This window comes from Aptenodytes patagonicus, unplaced genomic scaffold, assembly GCF_965638725.1.
Source record: "Aptenodytes patagonicus unplaced genomic scaffold, bAptPat1.pri.cur scaffold_88, whole genome shotgun sequence".
NCBI classification, from domain to species: domain Eukaryota; kingdom Metazoa; phylum Chordata; class Aves; order Sphenisciformes; family Spheniscidae; genus Aptenodytes; species Aptenodytes patagonicus.
In genome coordinates, this window is record NW_027472036.1 from 285,083 (window position 1) to 305,036 (window position 19,954).

Consider the following 19,954-nt stretch of genomic DNA (forward strand, 5'->3'; position numbering starts at 1 on the left):
CAGAGGATCCCCTGCCTTCTTGCCACCAGGTAGAAAGAGGGGACCTAAGCGACGGGGGGGGAATGGAAACAGGTCCCTGCTCGGGGTGCCAGGCGAACCCCCGCCCGGCCTCCCTCACCTTCCCGGTTGCCTTTACACAACAGATATGGGGCTCTGGAACTTGAGGGCCAGGCAAACGAGGATGTAGACGAAGGTCCATCCAGGGGGTCGCCTAGGGTGAGGCAGTCAGCCCCACGCATTATGACTGCCGCTGCTAAGAAAAAAAGGAGGGTAATTGTCATAGGCGATTCCCTTCTGAGGGGAACAGAGGGCCCGATATGCTGACCGGACCCGTCCCACAGGGAAGTCTGCTGCCTCCCTGGGGCCCGGGTCAGAGACATTACTAGGAAGCTCCCTGGTTTGGTACGGTCTTCCGATTACTACCCGCTGCTGGTTATACAGGCTGGCAGCGATGAAGTTGCAGAGAGAAGTCCTGCAGTGATCAAAAGGGACTTCAGGGCACTGGGGCGACTGGTTGAAGGATCGGGAGCACAGGTAGTGTTTTCCTCTATCCCTACACTGGCAGGGAAGGATACTGAAAGGAACAGGAAAACACACCTGATCAACACGTGGCTCAGGGGCTGGTGCCATCGGCGGAATTTTGGCTTTTTTGATCACGGGGAGGTTTACACGGCACCGGGCCTGCTGGCGGCAGATGGAGTCCAGCTGTCTCACAGGGGGAAAAGGATCATGGCTCATGAATTGGCAGGGCTCATTGAGAGGGCTTTAAACTAGGTTCGAAGGGGGAAGGGGATAAAACCAGGCTCACTAGAGATGAGCCTAGGGGTGGCGTGCTGATGCCGGGGGCGAAATCGATAGCCCAGCTCAAGTGCATCTACACCAATGCACGGAGAACATTGTCACTGAGGATGAGGAAAAGGCTGAGGTACTCAATGCCTTCTTTGCCTCAGTCTTTAACAGGCAGACCGGATATCCTCAGGGTAATCGGCCCCCCGAGCTGGAAGACAGGGACGGCGAGCAGGATGAACCCCCCATAATCCAAGAGGAAGCAGTCAATGACCTGCTAGGCCACCTGGATGCTCACAAGTCTATGGGGCTGGATGGGATCCACCCGAGAGTGCTGAGGGAGCTGGCGGAGGTGCTCGCCAAGCCACTCTCCATCATTTATCAGCAGTCCTGGTTAACAGGGGAGGTCCCGGACGACTGGAGGCTTGCCAATGTGATGCCCATCTACAAGAAGGGCCGGAAGGAGTATCCGGGGAACTACAGGCCTGTCAGCCTGACCTCGGTGCTGGGGAAGATTATGGAGCGGTTCATCTTGAGGGCGCTCACAAGGCATGAGCGGGACAACCAGGGGATCAGGCCTAGCCAGCACGGATTCATGAGAGGCAGGTCCTGCTTGACCAACCTGATCTCCTTCTATGACCAGGTGACCTGCCTAGTGGATGAGGCAAAGGCTGTGGATGTGGTCTACCTGGACTTCAGTAAGGCCTTTGACACCGTCTCCCACAGCATTCTCCTCGAGAAGCTGGTGGCTCACGGCTTAGACAGGTGAACTCTGCGCTGGGTCAAAAAATGGCTGGACGGCCGGGCCCAGAGAGTTGTGGTGAATGGAGTTCAATCCAGTTGACGGCCGGTCACGAGCGGTGTTCCCCAGGGCTCAGTACTGGGGCCGGTCTTGTTTAATATCTTTATCGATGATCTGGATGAGGGGATTGAGTGCATCCTTAGTAAGTTTGCAGACGACACCAAGTTGGGCGGGAGTGTTGATCTGCTTGAGGGTAGGAAGGCTCTGCAGAGGGACCTGGACAGGCTGGATCAATAGGCCGAGGCCAATTGTATGAGGTTCAACAAGGCCAAGTGCCGGGTCCTGCACTTCGGCCACAACAACCCCATGCAGCGCTACAGGCTTGGGGAAGAGTGGCTGGAAAGCTGCCTGGTGGAAAAGGACCTGGGGGTGCTGGTTGACAGCCGGCTGAACATGAGCCGGCAGTGTGCCCAGGCGGCCAAGAAGGCCAATGGCATCCTGGCCTGTATCAGAAACAGTGTGGCCAGCAGGAGTAGGGAAGTGATCGTGCCCCTGTACTCGGCACTGGTGAGGCCGCACCTCGAATACTGTGTTCAGTTTTGGGCCCCTCACTACAAGAAGGACATTGAGGTGCTGGAGCGTGTGCAGAGAAGGGCAACGAGGCTGGTGAGGGGTCTGGAGAAGAAGTCTTATGAGGAGCGGCTGAGGGAACTGGGGTTGTTTAGCCTGGAGAAAAGGAGGCTGAGGGGAGACCTCATCGCTCTCTACAACTCCCTGAAAGGAGGTTGTGGTGAGGTGGGTGTCGGTCTCTTCTCCCAAGTAACTAGCGATAGGACGAGAGGAAATGGCCTCAAGTTGTGCCAGGGGAGGTTTAGATTGGATGTAAGGAAGAATTTCTTTACTGAAAGAGTGGTGAAACATTGGAACAGGCTGCCCAGGGAAGTGGTGGAGTCCCCATCCCTGGAGGTATTTAAAAGACGTGTAGATGAGGCACTTAGGGACATGGTTTAGTGGGCATGGTGGTGTTGGGTCGACGGTTGGACTCGATGATCTTAGAGGTCTTTTCCAACCTCAAAAAAAAAAAAAAAAAAAAAAAGAATTTCGTGGAGGATTGTCTCCTGTGGGAGGGACCCCACGCTGGAGCAGGGGAAGAGTGTGAGGAGTCCTCCCCCTGAGGAGGAAGGAGCAGCAGAGACGTGTGATGAACTGACCGCAATTCCCATTCCCTGTCCCCTGTGCCGCTTGGGGGAGGAGGTAGAGAAAATCAGGAATGAAGTTGAGTCCAGGAAGAAGGAAGGGGTGGGGGGAAGGTGTTTTTAAGATTTGGTTTTATTTCTCATTACCCTACTCTGATTTGCTTGGTAATAAATTAAATTAATTTTTTTCGCAAGTCGAGTCTGTTTTGCCCGTGATGGTAATTGCTGAGTGATCTCTCCCTGTCCTGATCTCGACCCACGAGCCTTTCGTTATATTTTCTCTCCCCTGTCCACCTGAGGAGGGGAGTGACCAAGCAGCTGGGTGGGCACCCAGCGTCCAGCCAGAGTCAACCGGCCACACTGCCCCTCTCTCCACCCCGTCCCTCGCCCACCAATGGGAGTGCGCCGAGGGGACGAGCGGCATGTTCCGTCCCGTCCCCCCTCCCTCCCCCCTCCCCCCTCCACCGTGAGACCGGGGAGAGTGAAGCGGCGCATGCGTGCTGCCACGGTGTGGCAGGCAAGATGGCGGCGCCGGTTGCCAAGCAACGGGGCTGGGCCTGGGGCGGTGGGTCCCGGCCTGCGCCCGGCGGGGCTGAGGCTCCCCGCGGGAGCCTGGGCCAGGGCCACGGCTGACCCCTCTCTCCCCTTCCGCCCCCGCCACGGCGAGCCCGGCCACGCCCGCTTCGCCCGGCCCTGGGGCCTGGCCCTGCTGGGATAATGATGGCCCTGCTGCGGAAATCCCAGCCCAGGGGGGCGGGGGGGGGGGGGCGCAAACCGTGCCCTGGGGGGCGGGGGTGTAAATGCAGCCCTGGGAGGGTAAATGCAGCCCTGGGGGGAGGGGGGCAGATTGTGCCCTTGGGGGCTAGATCTTGCCTGGGGGGGACTGTAAATCCGAGCCTGTGGGGTGGGCCTCAATGGGCTGGGCCCTGCCTGCCTGCGGGGCTGGGCCTGGGCAAAGGCTTTTCCGGGCTCTCCTGCCCCACAGGGAAGCGTTCAACCCCTCAGCGAGGTGTCCTGCCCTGCGGCAAGGTGGTCTCCTGCCCTGCGGTGAGGTCTCCTTCCCCCCCGCCTCCACCTCCCCCCACCCCCCAGTCCCGTGGCAAGTTCGCCTGCCCCACAGCAAGATTTTCTACCACACAGCAGGGTCCCCAGGCATCCCAACCTGCGGTGAGCTCCTCTGCCCCATGGTGAGGTCTTCTGCCCCTTCCCCAGTGACCCCATCTGCCCAATGGCAAGCTTTTCCTACCCTGTGCCAAGGTCTACCCCACCATGAGCCCTGTGGTGAGGTCTTCTGCCCCACTCCAGCAAGCTTATCCGCCCCACAGTGACCTCATCTGCAGCTTTTCCACCCTGTGGTGAGGTCTCCCACCCCACCATGAGCCCCATGGTGAAGTCTGCTGCCTGTCCCCACCCCCCCCCGATGAGCTTATCCACCCCACAGCAATCTCTTCTGCCCCACAACAACCTCGTCAGCCCCATAGCAAGCTTTTCCACCATGTGGCAAGGTCTCCCACCCCACAGTGAGCCACAACAAGCTGTTCTGTCCCACAGCAAGCTCATCTACGCTCTGGGAAGGTCTCCTGCCCCACAGTGAAGTCTCCTGCCCCATGGAAGACCCTGTGATCCGCATACCCCCCTACCACTATGTCCATGTGCTGGACCTCAAGAGCAATGTCACTCGCGTGGAGGTTGGGCCCCACACCTACATCCGGCAGGATCACGAGAGGTGGGTGCTATGGGACAGGGGGGGCACCTATGGGTTGAGGGGGTCCGTTTCCTACATCTGGCAGGACCAAAAAAGGTAGGTGCTGTGGAAAAGGAGGGGTTCTATAGGATGATGGGTGCCACCCCTATGTCTGGCAGGACTACAAAATGTGGGTGCTACAGGGCAGGGGGTGGATTTATATGGCTATAGGGCGATCTAGATTTATAAGTGCACGGTCTCTGTAGGGCTGTGGGGGGTGTTTGGGGGACTCTGTAGGGCCATGAAGGGCTTGAGAGGATCTGTGGGACCACTGGCACTCTTTAGGGCTGAGGGGATGCTGGGGGGCTCTTTAGGACTATGGGGACTCTACGGACCCTGGGAGGCATTGGGGTTGTATAGGGCCATGGGGGTGTTTGGGGGCTCTGTAGGGCCATAGGGTCTCTATAGGGTCATAGGGATTCCATAAGGCTGTAGAGGGCCATAGGAGGGCTGTGGGGCTCTACAGGACTGGGGGACTTGATGGGCTTTATAGGGCCCTTGGGGGTTCTATAGGGCTTTATAGGGCTTTGGGGGTTGGGAGGGTGGTGAGCTTTGTAGGGCCCTGGGGGCTCTATAGGTCCGAGGGGAGCAACGCGGGGCCGCCCGCAGGGTGATGTTCGCCCCCAGGCGCATGGTGATGGTGCCCCCACGGCACTACTGCGTGGTGCTCAACCCTGTGGCCCGGAGCCCTACGGGGGCTGTGCTGGTCGATGGAGCAGGGCAGGCCCGTCTGCGGCACGCTGACCTTGATATCCGCCTGGCCCAGGAGCCCTTCCCCCTATACCCCGGCGAGGAGATCCAGCAGGTACCTGTAGCCCCCTATAGCAGCCCCAGGGCTCCCTATAGCTCCTCTAACCCCACCATGGTCCCCTATAGGCTCCATAACCCCTCTCTGTAACCCACCACTGTAGTGTTCCATGGCCACCTATAGCTCCTCTAATCCCTGTCGTCTCTCACAGATCCTATAGCCCATATAGCTCCCTGTGCCCCCCCGATAGCTCCTATAGCTGCCTCATCGCCCCCCCCATTGCTCCTATAGCCCCCCCCCCCCCGGCCTGCTATAGTCCCCAGCATGTCAACTCTGTCCCTTCTCCGAACCTGTGTACCTGTCCCCAGGGTGTCCCTGCAGTGTCCTCTGTTCCCAGGGTATCACCCATGTCCCCCATAGTGTCCCCCCATCCCCAGGCTGTCCCTGACATCCCCTGTAGTGAAAACCTGTGTCCCAGTCCCCAGGGTTTCACCCCCCATGTCCCATGCCATCACCCCTGTGTCCCCCTTGCCTCCGCAACCCTGTCATGACTCCCATGTCCCCACATCCCCCATTGTGACCCCCCCAGATGCTTCCCCACATCCCCTGCAGTGACCCCCCCTATGGCGCCCATGTCTTCTGCCATGCTGCCTGTGTCCCCAGGGCATCTCCCAAAGTGCACCCCGCACCCCTTGTCCCCACGTCCTCCACACCTCTGCTGTGACACCCATGTCCCCAGCGGATTCTCCCTCAACCTCACGTCCATGTGTCCCCAGGGCATCACCCCACTGCAGGTGGTGCTGGCCGACACTGCTCTGCGCCTGCGGGCCCTGCTTGACTTCAAGGACGAGGATGGGAACAAGTTTGTGGCAGGAGACGAGTGGCTCTTCGAGGGTCCTGGTGAGCATGGGGGTCACCCCCTTTTGGGGACACCCTGGGGGACCCATGGGCTGACAGTGCCACCTGCCTGCAGGTACCTACATCCCCCGCAAGGAAGTGGAGGTGGCCGAGATGCTGCAGGCCACTGTCATTGGGCACAACCAGGCCATCCGCCTGCGAGCACGCAAGGAGTGCCTCAACCGCTATGGCACCCGCCGCGTCACAGGTAGCACCCGGTGACACCCTGGGCGCCTCCTGGGTTCAGCCCTTGCTCAGTGGCCTTGGTGTCAGCTGGCACGATACCACCCTGTACCATTGGTGCTACCCCTCGGCACACATGGGAACCCTCTGTTGCTTGAAGGCTCCCCTGGGACACCCTGTGCCACCCCACCCCATACCCCGGGACCCTTTTCTCACTGTCCAGCACCTCTGAGACCCCTGTGTCACCCTCCAGCACCCATGGGAGCTCCATGTCATCTGACAGCACCTCTGGGGCCTCCAGCACCCCTATCCCATTCCTTGGGACTCCTGGGATCCCCAGCACCCCCTTCCTACCCCACAGCATTCTCAGGACCCCTGTCCCATCCCTCAGTGCCCCTGGGATCCCCAACATGCCCATCTCACCCCCATAACCCCCCTCCAACCCCACAGCACCCCTGGGATCCCCAACACTCACAATCCCACCCCCCATAAAGCCCCTTCCACCCCACAGCATCCCTGGGATACCCAATGCTCCCATCCCACCCACCCATATCCTCCCTCCCACCTCCCAGGATCCCTGTCTGATCCCCCTCTCCGCTCCCCTGGGATCCCCAGCTCTCCCATCCCACCCTCCAAAAACTCCCTCCTACTCCCTAGCACCCCTGGGATTCCCAACATTCCCATCCCACCCCCATAACCACCCTCCCACTCTGCAGCACCCCCAGGATCCTTGTCTGATCCCCCCAGCACCCCTGGGATCCCCAACTCGCCCATCCCACCCCCCATAAGCCCTGCCCCACCCCACAGCACCCCTGGGACCCCATCTTATCCCCCAGCACCCATAGGACTCTCAGAACCATCAGTACCTGTAGGACCCCATCCCAGCACCCTTAGGATCCTCCCATCCCACCCTTAGGACCTCCCAACACCCTCAGGGCTGCCATCCCACCTGTAGGACCCCTTGCCCTTAGTACCCCTGGGATGCTTGAGATCCATAGGACCCACAGTACCCCTAGGACCTCCGTGGCACCCCATGCTGCATATTCCCCAGCACCCTCACAACCCACATCCCACCCCAGCACCCCTGGGACTTCCAGCCCCCTTCCCCCCCAAGCATCCCAGTGTCCTCAGCTCCCCCAGCACCCATCACCCTGCTCCCAGGTGAGGAGTGGCTGGTGAAACAGGTGGGCGCCTACCTGCCCGGTGTCTACGAGGAGGTGGTTGACGTTGTGGACGCCTACATCCTCACTGACAAGGTACTGGGCATCCTAACCCTCACCTGCTTGGTGCCCACGGGTGATGAAGCCCCTCTGGGCTGGGTTTGGGGGTCCTGTGTCCCTGTTCTCCTGTATCCATGGGTGACAGGAACCCTCCAGGATGCGTGATCACCCCTTGATCTACCATGACTCTGACCCCTTGCGCCCACGGGTGATGAGGACCCTCCAGGGGGCCTGGGGATTCCTCCAAGCCACTGTATTCCCATGGCCCCTGCACTCATGGGTGATGAGGACTCTCCAGGAGGTCCCATCCCCTTCACTTGTGGTGTTCCTGTTCCCCCTGCCTCAATGGGTGATGAAAACCCTCCTGTCCCCCTGAAGCCCACCATGACCCCTTTCCTGTTGCACCCATGGGTGATGAAGACCCCCTGGGATAGGTTTGGGGGTCCTGTTCCCTGTGCCCCCTGCACCCATGGGTGATAAGGACACCCAGGATGGGTTTGGAGGTCCCACATACCAGTTCTCCTGCACTCATGGGTGACAAGGACCCTTCGGGATTGACTTGGGAGTCCCTTTTCCCCATTACCCTGCACTCATGGGTTGCAAGGACCTTCCAGGGTGGATGTGGGGTACCATCACCCCACAACCCATCATATCCCTGTCCCACCTGCACCCACAGGTGATGAGGACCTTTCAGAGAATCCTGTCTTCCCCACTCCCCACCTACCATGTCCCCATCCTCGCTGTACCCATGGGTGACAAGGACCCTCCAGGGGGTTGTGCCCCCTCCACCCACTCCATCCCTGTCCCTCTGCACACACAGGCAATGAGGGCCATCAGGGGTAGGTTTGGAGGTCCCATCACCCTGTTTCCCTGCACCTGTGGGTGACAAAGCCTGTTGGGGCGAGCTTTGTGTGTCCCATCACCCACCATGACCCTGTGTGTTCCCTCTCTGCAGAAAGCCCTGCACCTGCGGGCAACACGGACCTTTGAGGACGAGCAGGGCCGGGTGTGGCGCACAGGCGAGGAGTGGCTGGTAACCCAGGCACAGAGCGAGGCCTACATCCCGGAGGTGTTCGAGGAGGTGGTAACCGAGGTGGTGGTGACAACGCTGGGCCCCTGGCAGTACTGCGTGGTGCTCGACCCTGTGGGGCCCAAAGGGCAGCCCCAGCTGGGCCAGCAGCTTGTTGTCAAGGTCAGCACCCAAGGGACCTAATGTAGCCTTAGCTTGCCCATAGGTATCAAAGGTAGTCCCGAGGGACCCTAAGACACGTGATGTACCGCTATTGTGTCACCGGGGGACCCTAAGGTGCCCCGAGAGACCCAAGTGTGGCTCCCAGGACCCGAGGGTGGCCCCAAGGGACACCCAAGTGGTTCTGAGGGAACCTCATGTATGCATAGGTGTCCCCAAAAGTCTCAAAGGTGGCCCCAAGGGACCCCAATGTACCCCTGAGGTGTTCCTGAAAGTCCCTAAGGCACCCTGAGGGATTCCAACACACCCTTGAGGTGTCCCCAGGGGTCCTTAAGGTGACCTGAGGGCCCCAGGGACCACAGGTGGCCCTGATGTACCCAAACATATCCCCAAAGGTCGCAAAGATGGTCTCAAGGGACCCCAAGACACCTACATTAGCCCTGATGTCTTGCTGAGGGACCCTAAGCTTCCATAGGATCCCACAGGTGGCCACCAGGATCCAGAAGTTGGCCCTGACATACCTATAGACACCCCTGAAGGTCCTGAAGGTGGCCCACAGGGACCTTAAGACATCCCTGAGGGACCCTAATGCACCCCTGTCCCTGCCCTGTGTCCCACCATATCCTCATGTCCTTCCCCCCATCTCACCGTGTGTCCATGCCCCTACTTCATGTCCCACTATGTCCTCATGCCCCTGCCCCATGTCCCCACCACTTTGCCACATCCCTGTCCTGATGGTGACATGTCCCCAGGGGGAGAAGTCCTTCTTTTTGCAGCTGGGTGAGCGGCTCCAGGCTGGCATCCAGGATGTCTATGTGCTCTCTGAGGATGAGGGGCTGCTGCTCCAGCACTCCAGACCATCAAGGACACCAATGAGGTGGCCCAGGGGACACCTGGGGTTTCAGGATCCCCCAGGGGCACCTGGGGAGAAACTGAGGAGGGTCCAGGGAGGCTGGGATGCCTGGGGCAACCAGGAGTGGTTGGGGGACAAAGGGGACAACTGGGGGGGATACAGGAGTGGTTGGGGGTCATGGGGGACAGCTGGGGCACCTGGGGACAGTTGGGGTACATGAGGGACTCCTGGGGGATTATGGAAGCCCCAGGGACAACTGGGGGGAGTCCTGTCCTCATCCCTGTGTCCCCAGGCCAGGTGGGTAGCAGAGGGCCATGGGAAGAGTCCTTTCCACACTGTTCCCGAGCTGAGGTCTATGGGGAGGGTGTCCCTGTCTCCATGTCTTCAGGCCAGCGGGTGGCAGAGGGCCATGGGGTCACACAGGGTCTGTGTCCCCGTGTCCCCATCCAGGGGGGTGGTGGGGGTCCCTGCATCCCCAGGCTGATGGCACTGATGCCATCCCCGCATTCCCAGGAGGGGACGGAGGTGATGCGGCAGGCAGGTGACCGCTGGCTGGCCCGGGGCCCCCTCGAGTACGTTCCACCAGCTGAGGTGGCCGTGCTGGAGCGACGCCAGGCCGTGGCCCTTGCTGACAATGAGGGCATCTACGTGCGTGACATCCGCACTGGCAAGGTGCCCACCCTGGTGCCACGGCTCCTATAGCTCCCCTGGAGCTCCTTGTAGCCCCCTATAGCTCCCTGTTGGCCCTTATAGCTTCCTATAGCTCCTTTATAGCCTCCTCGGTGGCTCCCCATAGCTCCGTAACTGCTCCCTGTAGCTCCTCCACAGCTCCCTAGAGCTCCCCACAGAGCTCCTCTACAGTCCTCTGTAGCTCTGTATAGACCACCTATAGCTCCTCATAGCCCCCTGTAATCCTCCATAGCCCCCCTAAACCCCTATAGCTCACCCACAGACCTCTATAGCATCCCACAGCCCCCCATAGACCCCTGTAGCTCCCCCATAACCCCTATAGCTCCCCAACCCCACTATAGCCCCTTATAGCTTCCCATAACCCACACAGCCCCCCATGGTTCCCCACAATGCTTATAACTCCCTATAACCCCTATAGCCCACCATAATCGTACAAGCCCCTATAACTTCCCATACGCCTTCCCAGTGCCCCCAGTTCCCATGCCAGTACTCCACATTACCCTAGTGCCCCCCATACCCCCTCCCAGTGCTCCCAGTAACCGTATACCCCATCCCAGTATCCCCCCACTGCCTCCCAGTGTTCCCAGTATTCCATGTATCTCATCCCAGTTCCTCCAAACACAGTCCCAGTATCCCAGCCCCCCTCTCAGTGCCCCCAGATACCCCCCCCACCCCTCATCCCAGTGGTCCCAGTACCCCATATACCTGCTTCCAGTGCCTCCAAACCCTCCCAGTGCCCCCAGTACCCCTCCACCGCATCCCGGTGCTCCCGGGATCCCTTATACCTCTCTCAGTGCCTCCACACACCCCTTCCCAGTGCTCCCAAACCGCATTCAAGTGCTCTTATTGCCCCCCAAGCCCCCTCCCACTGCCCCCAGACACCCCTTTCCAGTGCTCCCAAACCCCCCAGTGGCCATCCCTGCCTGGCAGCACCCTGAGGTAGCTCTGGGTGCAGGTGCGGGTGGTGACGGGCCAGACCTACATGCTGACAGAGGCCGAGGAGCTGTGGGAGAAGGAGCTGCCCCCTGGGGTAGAGGCATTGCTGGCCGAAGCCCATGGAGACACCTGTGGCATGGACACCAGGGTCCACTCTTTCTCCAGCCCGGATGTTGGGGTCCCCCAACGTGACCGCACCCGCGCCGTCACCTACCAGGTGCCCCACAATGCCGCTGTGCAGGTCTACGACTACCGGGAGCGGCGGGCGCGGTGAGCACCTGTGGTTTCTGGGCATGGCAGAGAAGGGACGTGGGAGGGAATGGAGGACATGGTGGATGTGGGGGGGGTGTAGGGGGAAGATATCGGGATGGAGGGGGCACAGAAGGGGTGCTGGGCAGCAGGGTGCAGGTGATGTTGCTGTGACCCCTGTGCCGTGGTGTGTTCCTTGGTGTGTCCTTGGCGTGTGACCAGCGTCCTTGGCATGTCTGTGGTGGGCTGATGCTGGACCCAGTGCTGGTGATGTTGGGCCCCGGGGAGCAGGTGACAGTGTGGGGACTGGTGTGTCCTTGGCATGTGACCCATGTCCTTCATGTGTTTTTGGCATGTTGTAGAGTGGTGCTGGGTATAGAGTTGGTCGTGTAGGGCCCTGGGGAGCAAGTGATAGTGCAGGGACTCTTGTGTCACAGAATATCCTTGGCTTCAGTCTGTATGAGTCATACTCAGGGATCCTGGGCTCCAGAGACCAGAGTGAAAGTCTGGAGCAAGGAAGACGCACCCTTAATAGAAGAGGTTCAGGTTAAAGAATACTTAAGCAAATGTATAGGTCCATGAGCCCTAATGGGATGCAACTACAAGTGCTGAAGGAGCTGTCTGATGTCATTGAGAGGCCACTCTCGATAATCTTTGATTAATTATGGCGACTGGGAGAAGTGTCCAAAGACTGGAAAGGTCACCCTCATCTTATAGAAGGGCAAGAAGGAGGACCCAGGGAACTACAGGCTGCTCAGCCTCACCTCGATACCTGGGAAGGTGATGGAGTAGCTCATCCTGGAAAACATTTCCAGGCAAATGAATGACAAGGAGTAGTGAGCATGAATTCACCCAGGGGAAGTCATGCTTGACCAACCTGATAAACGTCTCTGATGAAATGACTGGCCTGGTAGATGAGGGGAGAGCAGTGGCTAATGTCTACCTGGACTTCAGGAAGGCTTTTGACAGTGTCTCCCATAAGATCCTCCTAGAGAAGCTGATTAAGTCCGGGCTGGATGACCAGTGAGGTGAACTGAAAACTGGCTGAATGGCCAGGCCCAGAGTGTGGTGATCAGTGGCACAAGGTCTAGTTGGAGGGCAGTAATAAGTAGTGTACCCCAGGGATCAATATTGGGTCCAGTGCTGTTTAACATCTTCATTAATGATCTGTATGGTGGGGCAGAGTGTACCCTCAGCAAATTTGCAGAGGACACCAAACTGGGAGGAGTGGCTGATACGCCAGAGGGTCGGGCTGCCATCCCGAGGGACCTCAACAGGCTGGAGAAATGGGCTGACAGGAACCTCATGAAGATCAACAAGGGGAAGTGCAAAGTCTTGCCCCTGGGGGGGGACAACCCCATGCACCAATATATGCTGGGGGCTGAACAGCTGGAAAGCAGCTCAGCAGAAAAGGACCTGGGGGTCCTGATGGACACCAAGTTGACTATGAGCCAGCAATGTGCCCTTGTGGCAAAGGTGGTAAATGGTGTCCTGGGCTGCATTAGGAGTGTTGCCAGTAGGTGGGAAGCGGTGATCCTTCCCCTCTCCTCAGCACTGGTGAGGCCCCACCTGGAGTGCTGTGTCCAGTGCTGGGCTCCCCAGTACAAGAGAGACATGGACATACTGGAGAGCCCAACGAAGAGCCATGAAGATGATGAAGGGATTGGAGCACCTCTCCTGTGAGGAAGGGCTGAGAGAGCTGGGACTGTTCAGCCTGGAGAAGAGAAGGCTCAGGGGGATCTCATCAATGTGTACAAATACCTAAAAGGAGGGTGCAGACAGGATGGAGCCAGGCTCTTTCCAGTGGTGCCCAGTGACAGGACCAGAGGCAATGGGCACAAACTGAGAGACAGGAGGTTCCCTCTGAACATCAGGAAACACTTTTTCACTGTAAGTGTGACCAAGCACTGGCACAGGTTGCCCAGGGAGGTGGTGGAGTCTCCATCCTTGGAGATATTTGAAACCTGACTAGACACGGTCATGGGCAACCAGCTCAAGGTGGCCCTGCTTGAAGAGGGCGGGTTGGACAAGGTGATCTTCAGGGGTCCCTCCCCACCTCAGCCATGCTGTGATCCTATCATCCTATGATGACTTTGGTGTGTCCTCGTCTTGTGACCTTTGTTCTTGGCACAGTGACTGGTGTCCTTAGTACGTCGCAAGGCTGTGTTGGGCACCCACATGTCATTGCGTGTCCTTGGTCTGGCAGGGTGGCTCTGGGCCCTGCGGAGCAGGTGATGGTGCTGGGCCCAGCGTGTGGTGGATTGTCCTTGGTGTGTTCTGGGCCCCTCCTCTGTCGGGTGGTGCCGCTGGCATGTCACCCGTGCCCTTGACGCGCTCTTGCCCTGTTGCAGGGTGGTGCTGGGCCCCGAGCTGGTGGTGCTGGGCCCCGGGGAGCAGCTGACAGTCCTGTCCCTCTCAGCGGGGCGCCCCAAGCGTCCCCATGCCCGCCGCAGCCTCTGCCTCCGCCTCGGCCCCGACTTCTGTGCTGACATCGTCACCATCGAGACAGCCGACCATGCCCGCCTCCAGCTCCAGCTGGCCTACAACTGGTGGATGGGGCTTTGGGGGGTGGGGTGTGAACCTTGGGGGTGGAGCTAGGGCTGGGGACAGGGACAGCTTTGGGACTGGGGCCCCTGGGGCAGGACTTGGGCCATGGGGCTGTGGTCAAGCTGGGGGTGGGGCCTGGGACTTGAGGGTGGAGTCCGGTGGTATGGGTGGGGCTAGGGAAGGGGGTGTGGCCTCAATCTTGGGGGTGGGGTCAGGCAGTATGGGCAGTGCTAGGCAAGGGGGTGGGGCACTGTGGGGGCAGGGCCTCTAGTGAGAGGGTGTGGTCTACAGCCAGGAGGCGGGTCTTGGCAGCCAGGCAGAGCCAGATGCCAAATGGCCTTGGGGTGGGGGTGGCTCTGGGACAGGGCGGGGATATGGCAGTGGGTGGGACCAGGGTGGGAGCAGCCCAGGGTGGGTGAGGCCTGAGGGCACATCCTGCCCCCCCGCAGGCACTTCGAAATGCCAGAGGACCCCAAGGCCCTGGGGCGCCTCTTCAGCGTCCCCGACTTCGTGGGTGACGCCTGCAAGGCCCTGAACTCCCGCGTGCGTGGCGCTGTGGTGGCCGTCACCTTTGATGACTTCCACAAGGTCTCCTTGGCTGCCCCCACGTGCCCCCGCATCCCCCCACCGCGTCCCCTCGGTCACGCACGAGTGTCCCCACTTTCATCTGCCTCACCCACGTCCCCCACTGGTGCCCTGGGTCACCTTGTGCCCCCCTCCATGTCACCCCAGGTCTCCCTGGGTCCCTGATGTCCCCTTGAGTCCCTGATGTCCCCAAGTGTCTTACATATCCCTGATGTCCCTAGAACTTTAATCGGCTCATCTACTCAGCCATGTTTGGCTTTGATGAAGCCCCGTGTGTTTCCCAATAACCCCTCGTGTCCCCAGTGCCCCAACATCCTCAACATCCGCAGGTGACCCTGACGTCCCCAAGTGTCTCATATGTCTCTGCTGTCCGCAGAACTCCAATCGTCTCATCTGCTCAGCTGTGTTTGGCTTTGATGAGGGTGGGCGGCTGCGGGAACAGCTCCGCTTTGCACCCAATGGGCTGGTGGTGACGAGCGTCGACATCCAGAGCGTGGAGCCCGTGGACCAGCGCACCCGTGATGCCCTGCAGCGCAGTGTCCAGCTGGCCATTGAGATCGCCACCAACTCTCAGGAGGCTGCCGCCAGGTCCCCATGCTCCCTCGTGTCACCTCATGTCCCACCAGGTTCCTCCTGTGTCCCCATGTCCCTCCAGCACACCTTCCAGCTGGAGATCAAGATCAGCACTAACTCCCAGGAGGCCACTGCCAGGTCTGTGTGTCCCTTGTGTCCCCAAATGTCCCTCCATGTCCCCCATGCCCCACCATGTCCTCCATATCTCTTATGTCCCCCCATATCCTCCAGTGTTTTCTTATGTCTCCCTATATGCCCCATGTTGCCATATGCCCCTATGTCTCTCCATGTCCCCCCATATCCCTCATGTCCCTAAATGTCCCCTATGTCCCCCATGTTCCCCATACCAATCATGTCCCCTCATGCTCCCTACATCCCCCATATCCTCAATATGCCCAGTTTCCCCAACGTGCCCCCACATCCTTGGTGTCTCCCCACACCCCCAACATCCCCTGTGTCCCCCGTGCCTCTCCACCCCTTGGTCCCTGTTCCCAGGCACGAGGCAGAGCGGCTGGCGCAGGAGGCCCGGGGACGCCTGGAGCGGCAGCGCCTCCTGGACCAGGCAGAGGCCGAGCGGGCACGCAGAGAGCTGCTGGAGCTCGAGGCCCTCAGGTCGGCCATCTTCCCAACATGCACTGCCCGGGAGGCACGCAGGTCCTCTGACTGCCCACAGGCACGGGGGATGGGCACTGGGGTCCTCCACCTTCCCAGGGGGCATGGGGCAGGGTGGGTGGGGTTGGCAGTGGGCAGGGCCCGTGGTGGACGGGGTATGTGACTCTGCTTCCTCCCCCCCCCCCTCAGCGCAGCAGTGGAGAGTGCGGGGGCGGCCCGGGCGGAGGCGCAGGCCTGGGCAGAGGCTGCCCGCATCGAGGGCGAAGCCGCCATCCTCCAGGCCAAGCTGAAGGCTGAGGCCATCGCCATAGAGACGGGGGGGGGGGGAATCATGGGGGGGGGGGCAGGGCCTGCCCAGGGGAGGTGCCCCAAGCAATAGCCCCGCCTCTGGGAGGCAGAGCTGAGGTGGAGGTGTGTCCCGATGGTGTCCCCGCCCCCAGGAGGCAGAGCTGTTGCGGCTGGAGCGGGCACAGGCCCAGGAGGTGCGGGCCCAGCAGGCGCGGGGGGAGGCGGAGGCAGCACGGGCCCAGGCACTGGCAGATGTGGAGGCCTCGCGAGTGCGGGAGGTGGTGGCTGCCCTGGGGCCCGAGACCATCCGAGACATCGCCCGGGCGGGGCCCGAGCTCCAGGTGAGGGGGCAGGGCCTGGTGGGGTGGGGCCCCGGGGGGTGCAGCCAGGGGAAGGCTCGGGGGGTTGGAGCACCCTTCAGGGGTGATGCCTGAAGGAGGTGTGGCCACCTGGAGGGGTGGAGCCTGTAGCAGGATGCAGAAGTGGAGCCTTGGCTGGGGGTGGGGTCTCTGGAATGGGTGGGGCTTTGCTGGGCATGGCACCTCTGGGCTGCCGGCAGGGGTGGAGTCTTCAGGATGTGGGGTCTCCATGGGTTGGAGCCTCTTGGCAGGGGTGTGGCTCGAGGGTGCAGGGGGTGTTGGGGTGGGGTTTGCTGGGGGGCATAGCCTGCCAGGAGGAGTGGCCAGCATTGTGACCGCCCCCAGGTGAAGCTGCTGCAGGGCCTGGGGCTGCAGTCCACCCTCATCACCGATGGCACCGCCCCCCTCAACCTCTTTGCCACTGCCCGGGGGCTGCTGGGGCTGGCCCCTCCCCCAGAAGGCTCCACCCCCCAAGGCCCCACCCTCTGAGGACCCAGGTGTCCAGGCTCCCCTCCCTTCCCGGACCCCAGCGTCAAGAGCAGCTGGAACCAGCCCAATAAAGTGAGCAGGTGGCAGTGGTGGTGTCTGCATGATGGTGTGATGTCATAGTGATGCAGGGCCTGGGGCAGTGATGTCAGAGGTGGCAGCACTTGGAATTGTGGCTGCATAATTGTTAACTCCCCAGTGCTCATGGGGCGGGGTACTGGGGGCTGTGATGTCAGCGATGAGGGCAGCAGGGGCAATACCATCATAGCCCCGGGGGTGTCGGGAACTGTGAGGTCATCAGCAGTTGGGTACCGGGACAAACGATGTCACAGTGACGCCAGGGGCTGTGGTGCTGTAGCCCAGAGGACCAGGGGACGGTGAGGTCAGGGCTAGGTCAGTAGGGGGGAGCCCTGCGATTTCACAGAGGCAGTGACCCCCATATCATGCAATGAGGCAGAAGTGACCTCGTAATACCTGGCCTTGCATGCTTCCCTCTGGCCTATCCGGTACTTGGGTGGGGGCTGCCAGGGGAGCGTCAAGCCAGACCCAGCAGCCCACAGGAGCCTCTGGCCCCTCTCCCACGTGGCTTCCCCAACTCTGGTCTCCCCAGTCACTGCCCCACAGACGCCCCATGAACCGTGGGCTGGCTCCAAGTGCTGTGCTCGTTAGGAAGGGGTTCAATAAGCAGGCAGGACGGACTGCGCTGGTCACGCCTAGGACATCGCGTGACCAACCAGCAAGCTAGTTTCATGTGATGGACCCTTTTTATCCCTCTATTTTCCCCTACTTGTTCCTCCCCGAATCCTCTGGATCCTTCCATTTGGTTCCTCCCCAAAACATCTTGCGAGATGCTGAGACATCCACCCCCAGCACCCCCTGAGGTGTCCCATGGGTGCGCTGGCACTTACTCATCATGATAGGTTTCATACCTGTACTGCAGGGCTGAGGCTTTTCCCAGGACAGCCCTGGCAGGAGCCCAGGCGGGCTGTAAAAAGCCCAGGCTTTGAGTCTGTAATTTGGGTTCCTGCCTGCTGCTGTGCCCCTGCCCTCCTCTGGGCTTGTGAAGACCAGTGGGCCAATGAGTCCTGTGGTGGGACATGGAGAAGCTGCTGCAGGGTATTTTCGGGGGGGGGTGTCCTCCACCTGTCACGTTCCATTGCGGGTGTGCAGGCAAGCTTTTATCACACAAGCTGACATACCCCCTGCAATTCCAGGTATAACTTCCAGCCTCTCTCCTTGCATAGCCCTTCTCAGCTGTTCCTTCCACCCCCGGGGACACGCTCCTGGAGCAGGCTTGGTGCTGCCGCCAGCTGCCCTCTAAGGGGCTTAGTAGGTCCCTGTTGCGCAGCCAGTTTGAATTGTACATTAAATGTGAATAGGAAATGGGCCACTGCTCCTGGACTCAGTGAATTACCATGTGTGTTGACGAGGCGTGTTTACGCAGTAGCCCCTGTCCCCATATCATGAAGGCTTCCACCCCTACAAACCCAGTGTCCCAACGTAAGCCGCTCTGCAGTGCAAGGTCCACGGTGGAGCCTGCAGCCTGTGGAGGACCCCACACCAGAGCAGGTGGATGCGCCCAAAGGAGGCTGTGACCCTGTCAAAAGCCTACGCTGGAGCAGGCTTGCTGGCAGGACTTGTGACCCCATGGGGGACCCATGCTGGAGCAGTCTGTTCCTGAAGGACTGCACCCCGTGGGAAGGACCCACATTGGAGAAGTTCATGGAGGACTGTCTCCCATGGGAGGGACCCCATGCTGGAGCAGGGGAAGAGTGTGAGGAGGAAGGAGCAGCAGAGACAATGTGTAATAAACTGACCGCAAGCCCCATTCCCCATCCCACTGCACTGCTCGCGGCAGGGAAGTAGAAGAGTCACAAGTGAAGTTGAGCCTGGGAAGAAGGGAGGGGTGGGGGGAAGGCGTTTTAAGATTTGTTCTTCTTTCTCACTATCCTACTGTTAAAATTAATTGCAATAAATTAAATTAATCCCCTCCCCCCATTGAGTCTGTTCTGTCCATGATGGTAATTTTAAGTGATCTGCCTGTCCTGTTGGATGGAGGGGGAGCAAGAGAGGGGCTTGGAGGGCATCTGGCAGCCAGCAAAGGTCAACCCACCACAATATGATTCTATGCGTGTTTTAGAGCACACTGTATCACTGCTTTGTATATTAGCATGTATTAACACCACTAAAACTCTTTCAATTAAGAAACAAAACATTTCAACAAGACAACCTTTTGCCTCTTGAACTCAACAGCCCTGCATTAAAAGCCACTCCAAGCTGAAGCCAGCCTTTACGAGGACACATTATTTTCTGGACAGTTGTCGTTCAACAGCTACTCAGCTTCACAACAGAAGTCCTACAGGGACTGCAATCAGTTGCAGCTCCTCAGCAGACACCTGAACAACATGGAAACCAGGAAACCAGGAGGCCGGGAGCAAAGAGGCACGTACTATTGCTATACTGAGCATCATCAGTCAGACACAGCTTTAAAAATTCAAGCATCAGGAACTCCAGTGTCACCGCAGAGCAAAGAATGGAAGACAGCAGGTGCCGATCCCCTGCCCCTGCCCTGAATTTCGAGTACTACAAATGTATGGCAAGAAAAGCAGAAGCAAAAGGGACATCCCTTCCCCCTCCTCCTTCCTTTCTTATGGTCACAAATCGTAAGTCTGACTTTACCAACCAGGCTGTCTCAACATAACTGCAAAGCAGCATCTTTGGAATAAAACACATACCTCTGGACTCGAGCATGTCCTTAGAACATAACAGAATGGGTGATTTTTTTCCCCCAGATTTTCTTTTAACAAACATATCTACAGCTATACAATTTCATGTTCTTGAATTATTGATTATTCTTTTGCAAATTCGCATACAGGACCTTGCAAAATGTATTGCTGGGATGGGCAGCTGCAGTTCAGTGCTGAAGACCAAGTACTGAGGTAATGTCAGGATCTTTCCATGGAAAGATTTGCATGGGGGGAAAAAGGTTACAGAAGTTACAGAAGTGCAAATTTCTGAAAGCCTTTAGTAAAGGAACCATAACTGAAGACTGAGAACAGCAGATTAATTAC

The 19,954-nt window shown here is 59.3% G+C and overlaps 1 protein-coding gene across 1 annotated transcript; it reads left to right on the forward strand.

Annotated features, from left to right (window-relative positions):
- Positions 1 to 3,648: 3,648 nt before the first annotated feature.
- MVP (major vault protein) lies at positions 3,649 to 16,886 on the forward strand. The gene is given in 18 exon segments (XM_076363764.1): positions 3,649 to 3,771; positions 4,276 to 4,450; positions 5,078 to 5,273; positions 5,993 to 6,116; positions 6,190 to 6,321; positions 7,458 to 7,552; positions 8,472 to 8,708; positions 9,458 to 9,551; positions 9,554 to 9,582; positions 10,072 to 10,230; positions 11,204 to 11,454; positions 13,785 to 13,982; positions 14,430 to 14,568; positions 14,942 to 15,276; positions 15,634 to 15,750; positions 15,940 to 16,065; positions 16,190 to 16,379; positions 16,743 to 16,886. Coding segments are annotated over 17 exon segments (2,685 nt in total). The 5' UTR covers positions 3,649 to 3,771; positions 4,276 to 4,331.
- The last annotated feature ends 3,068 nt before the right edge of the window (positions 16,887 to 19,954 follow it).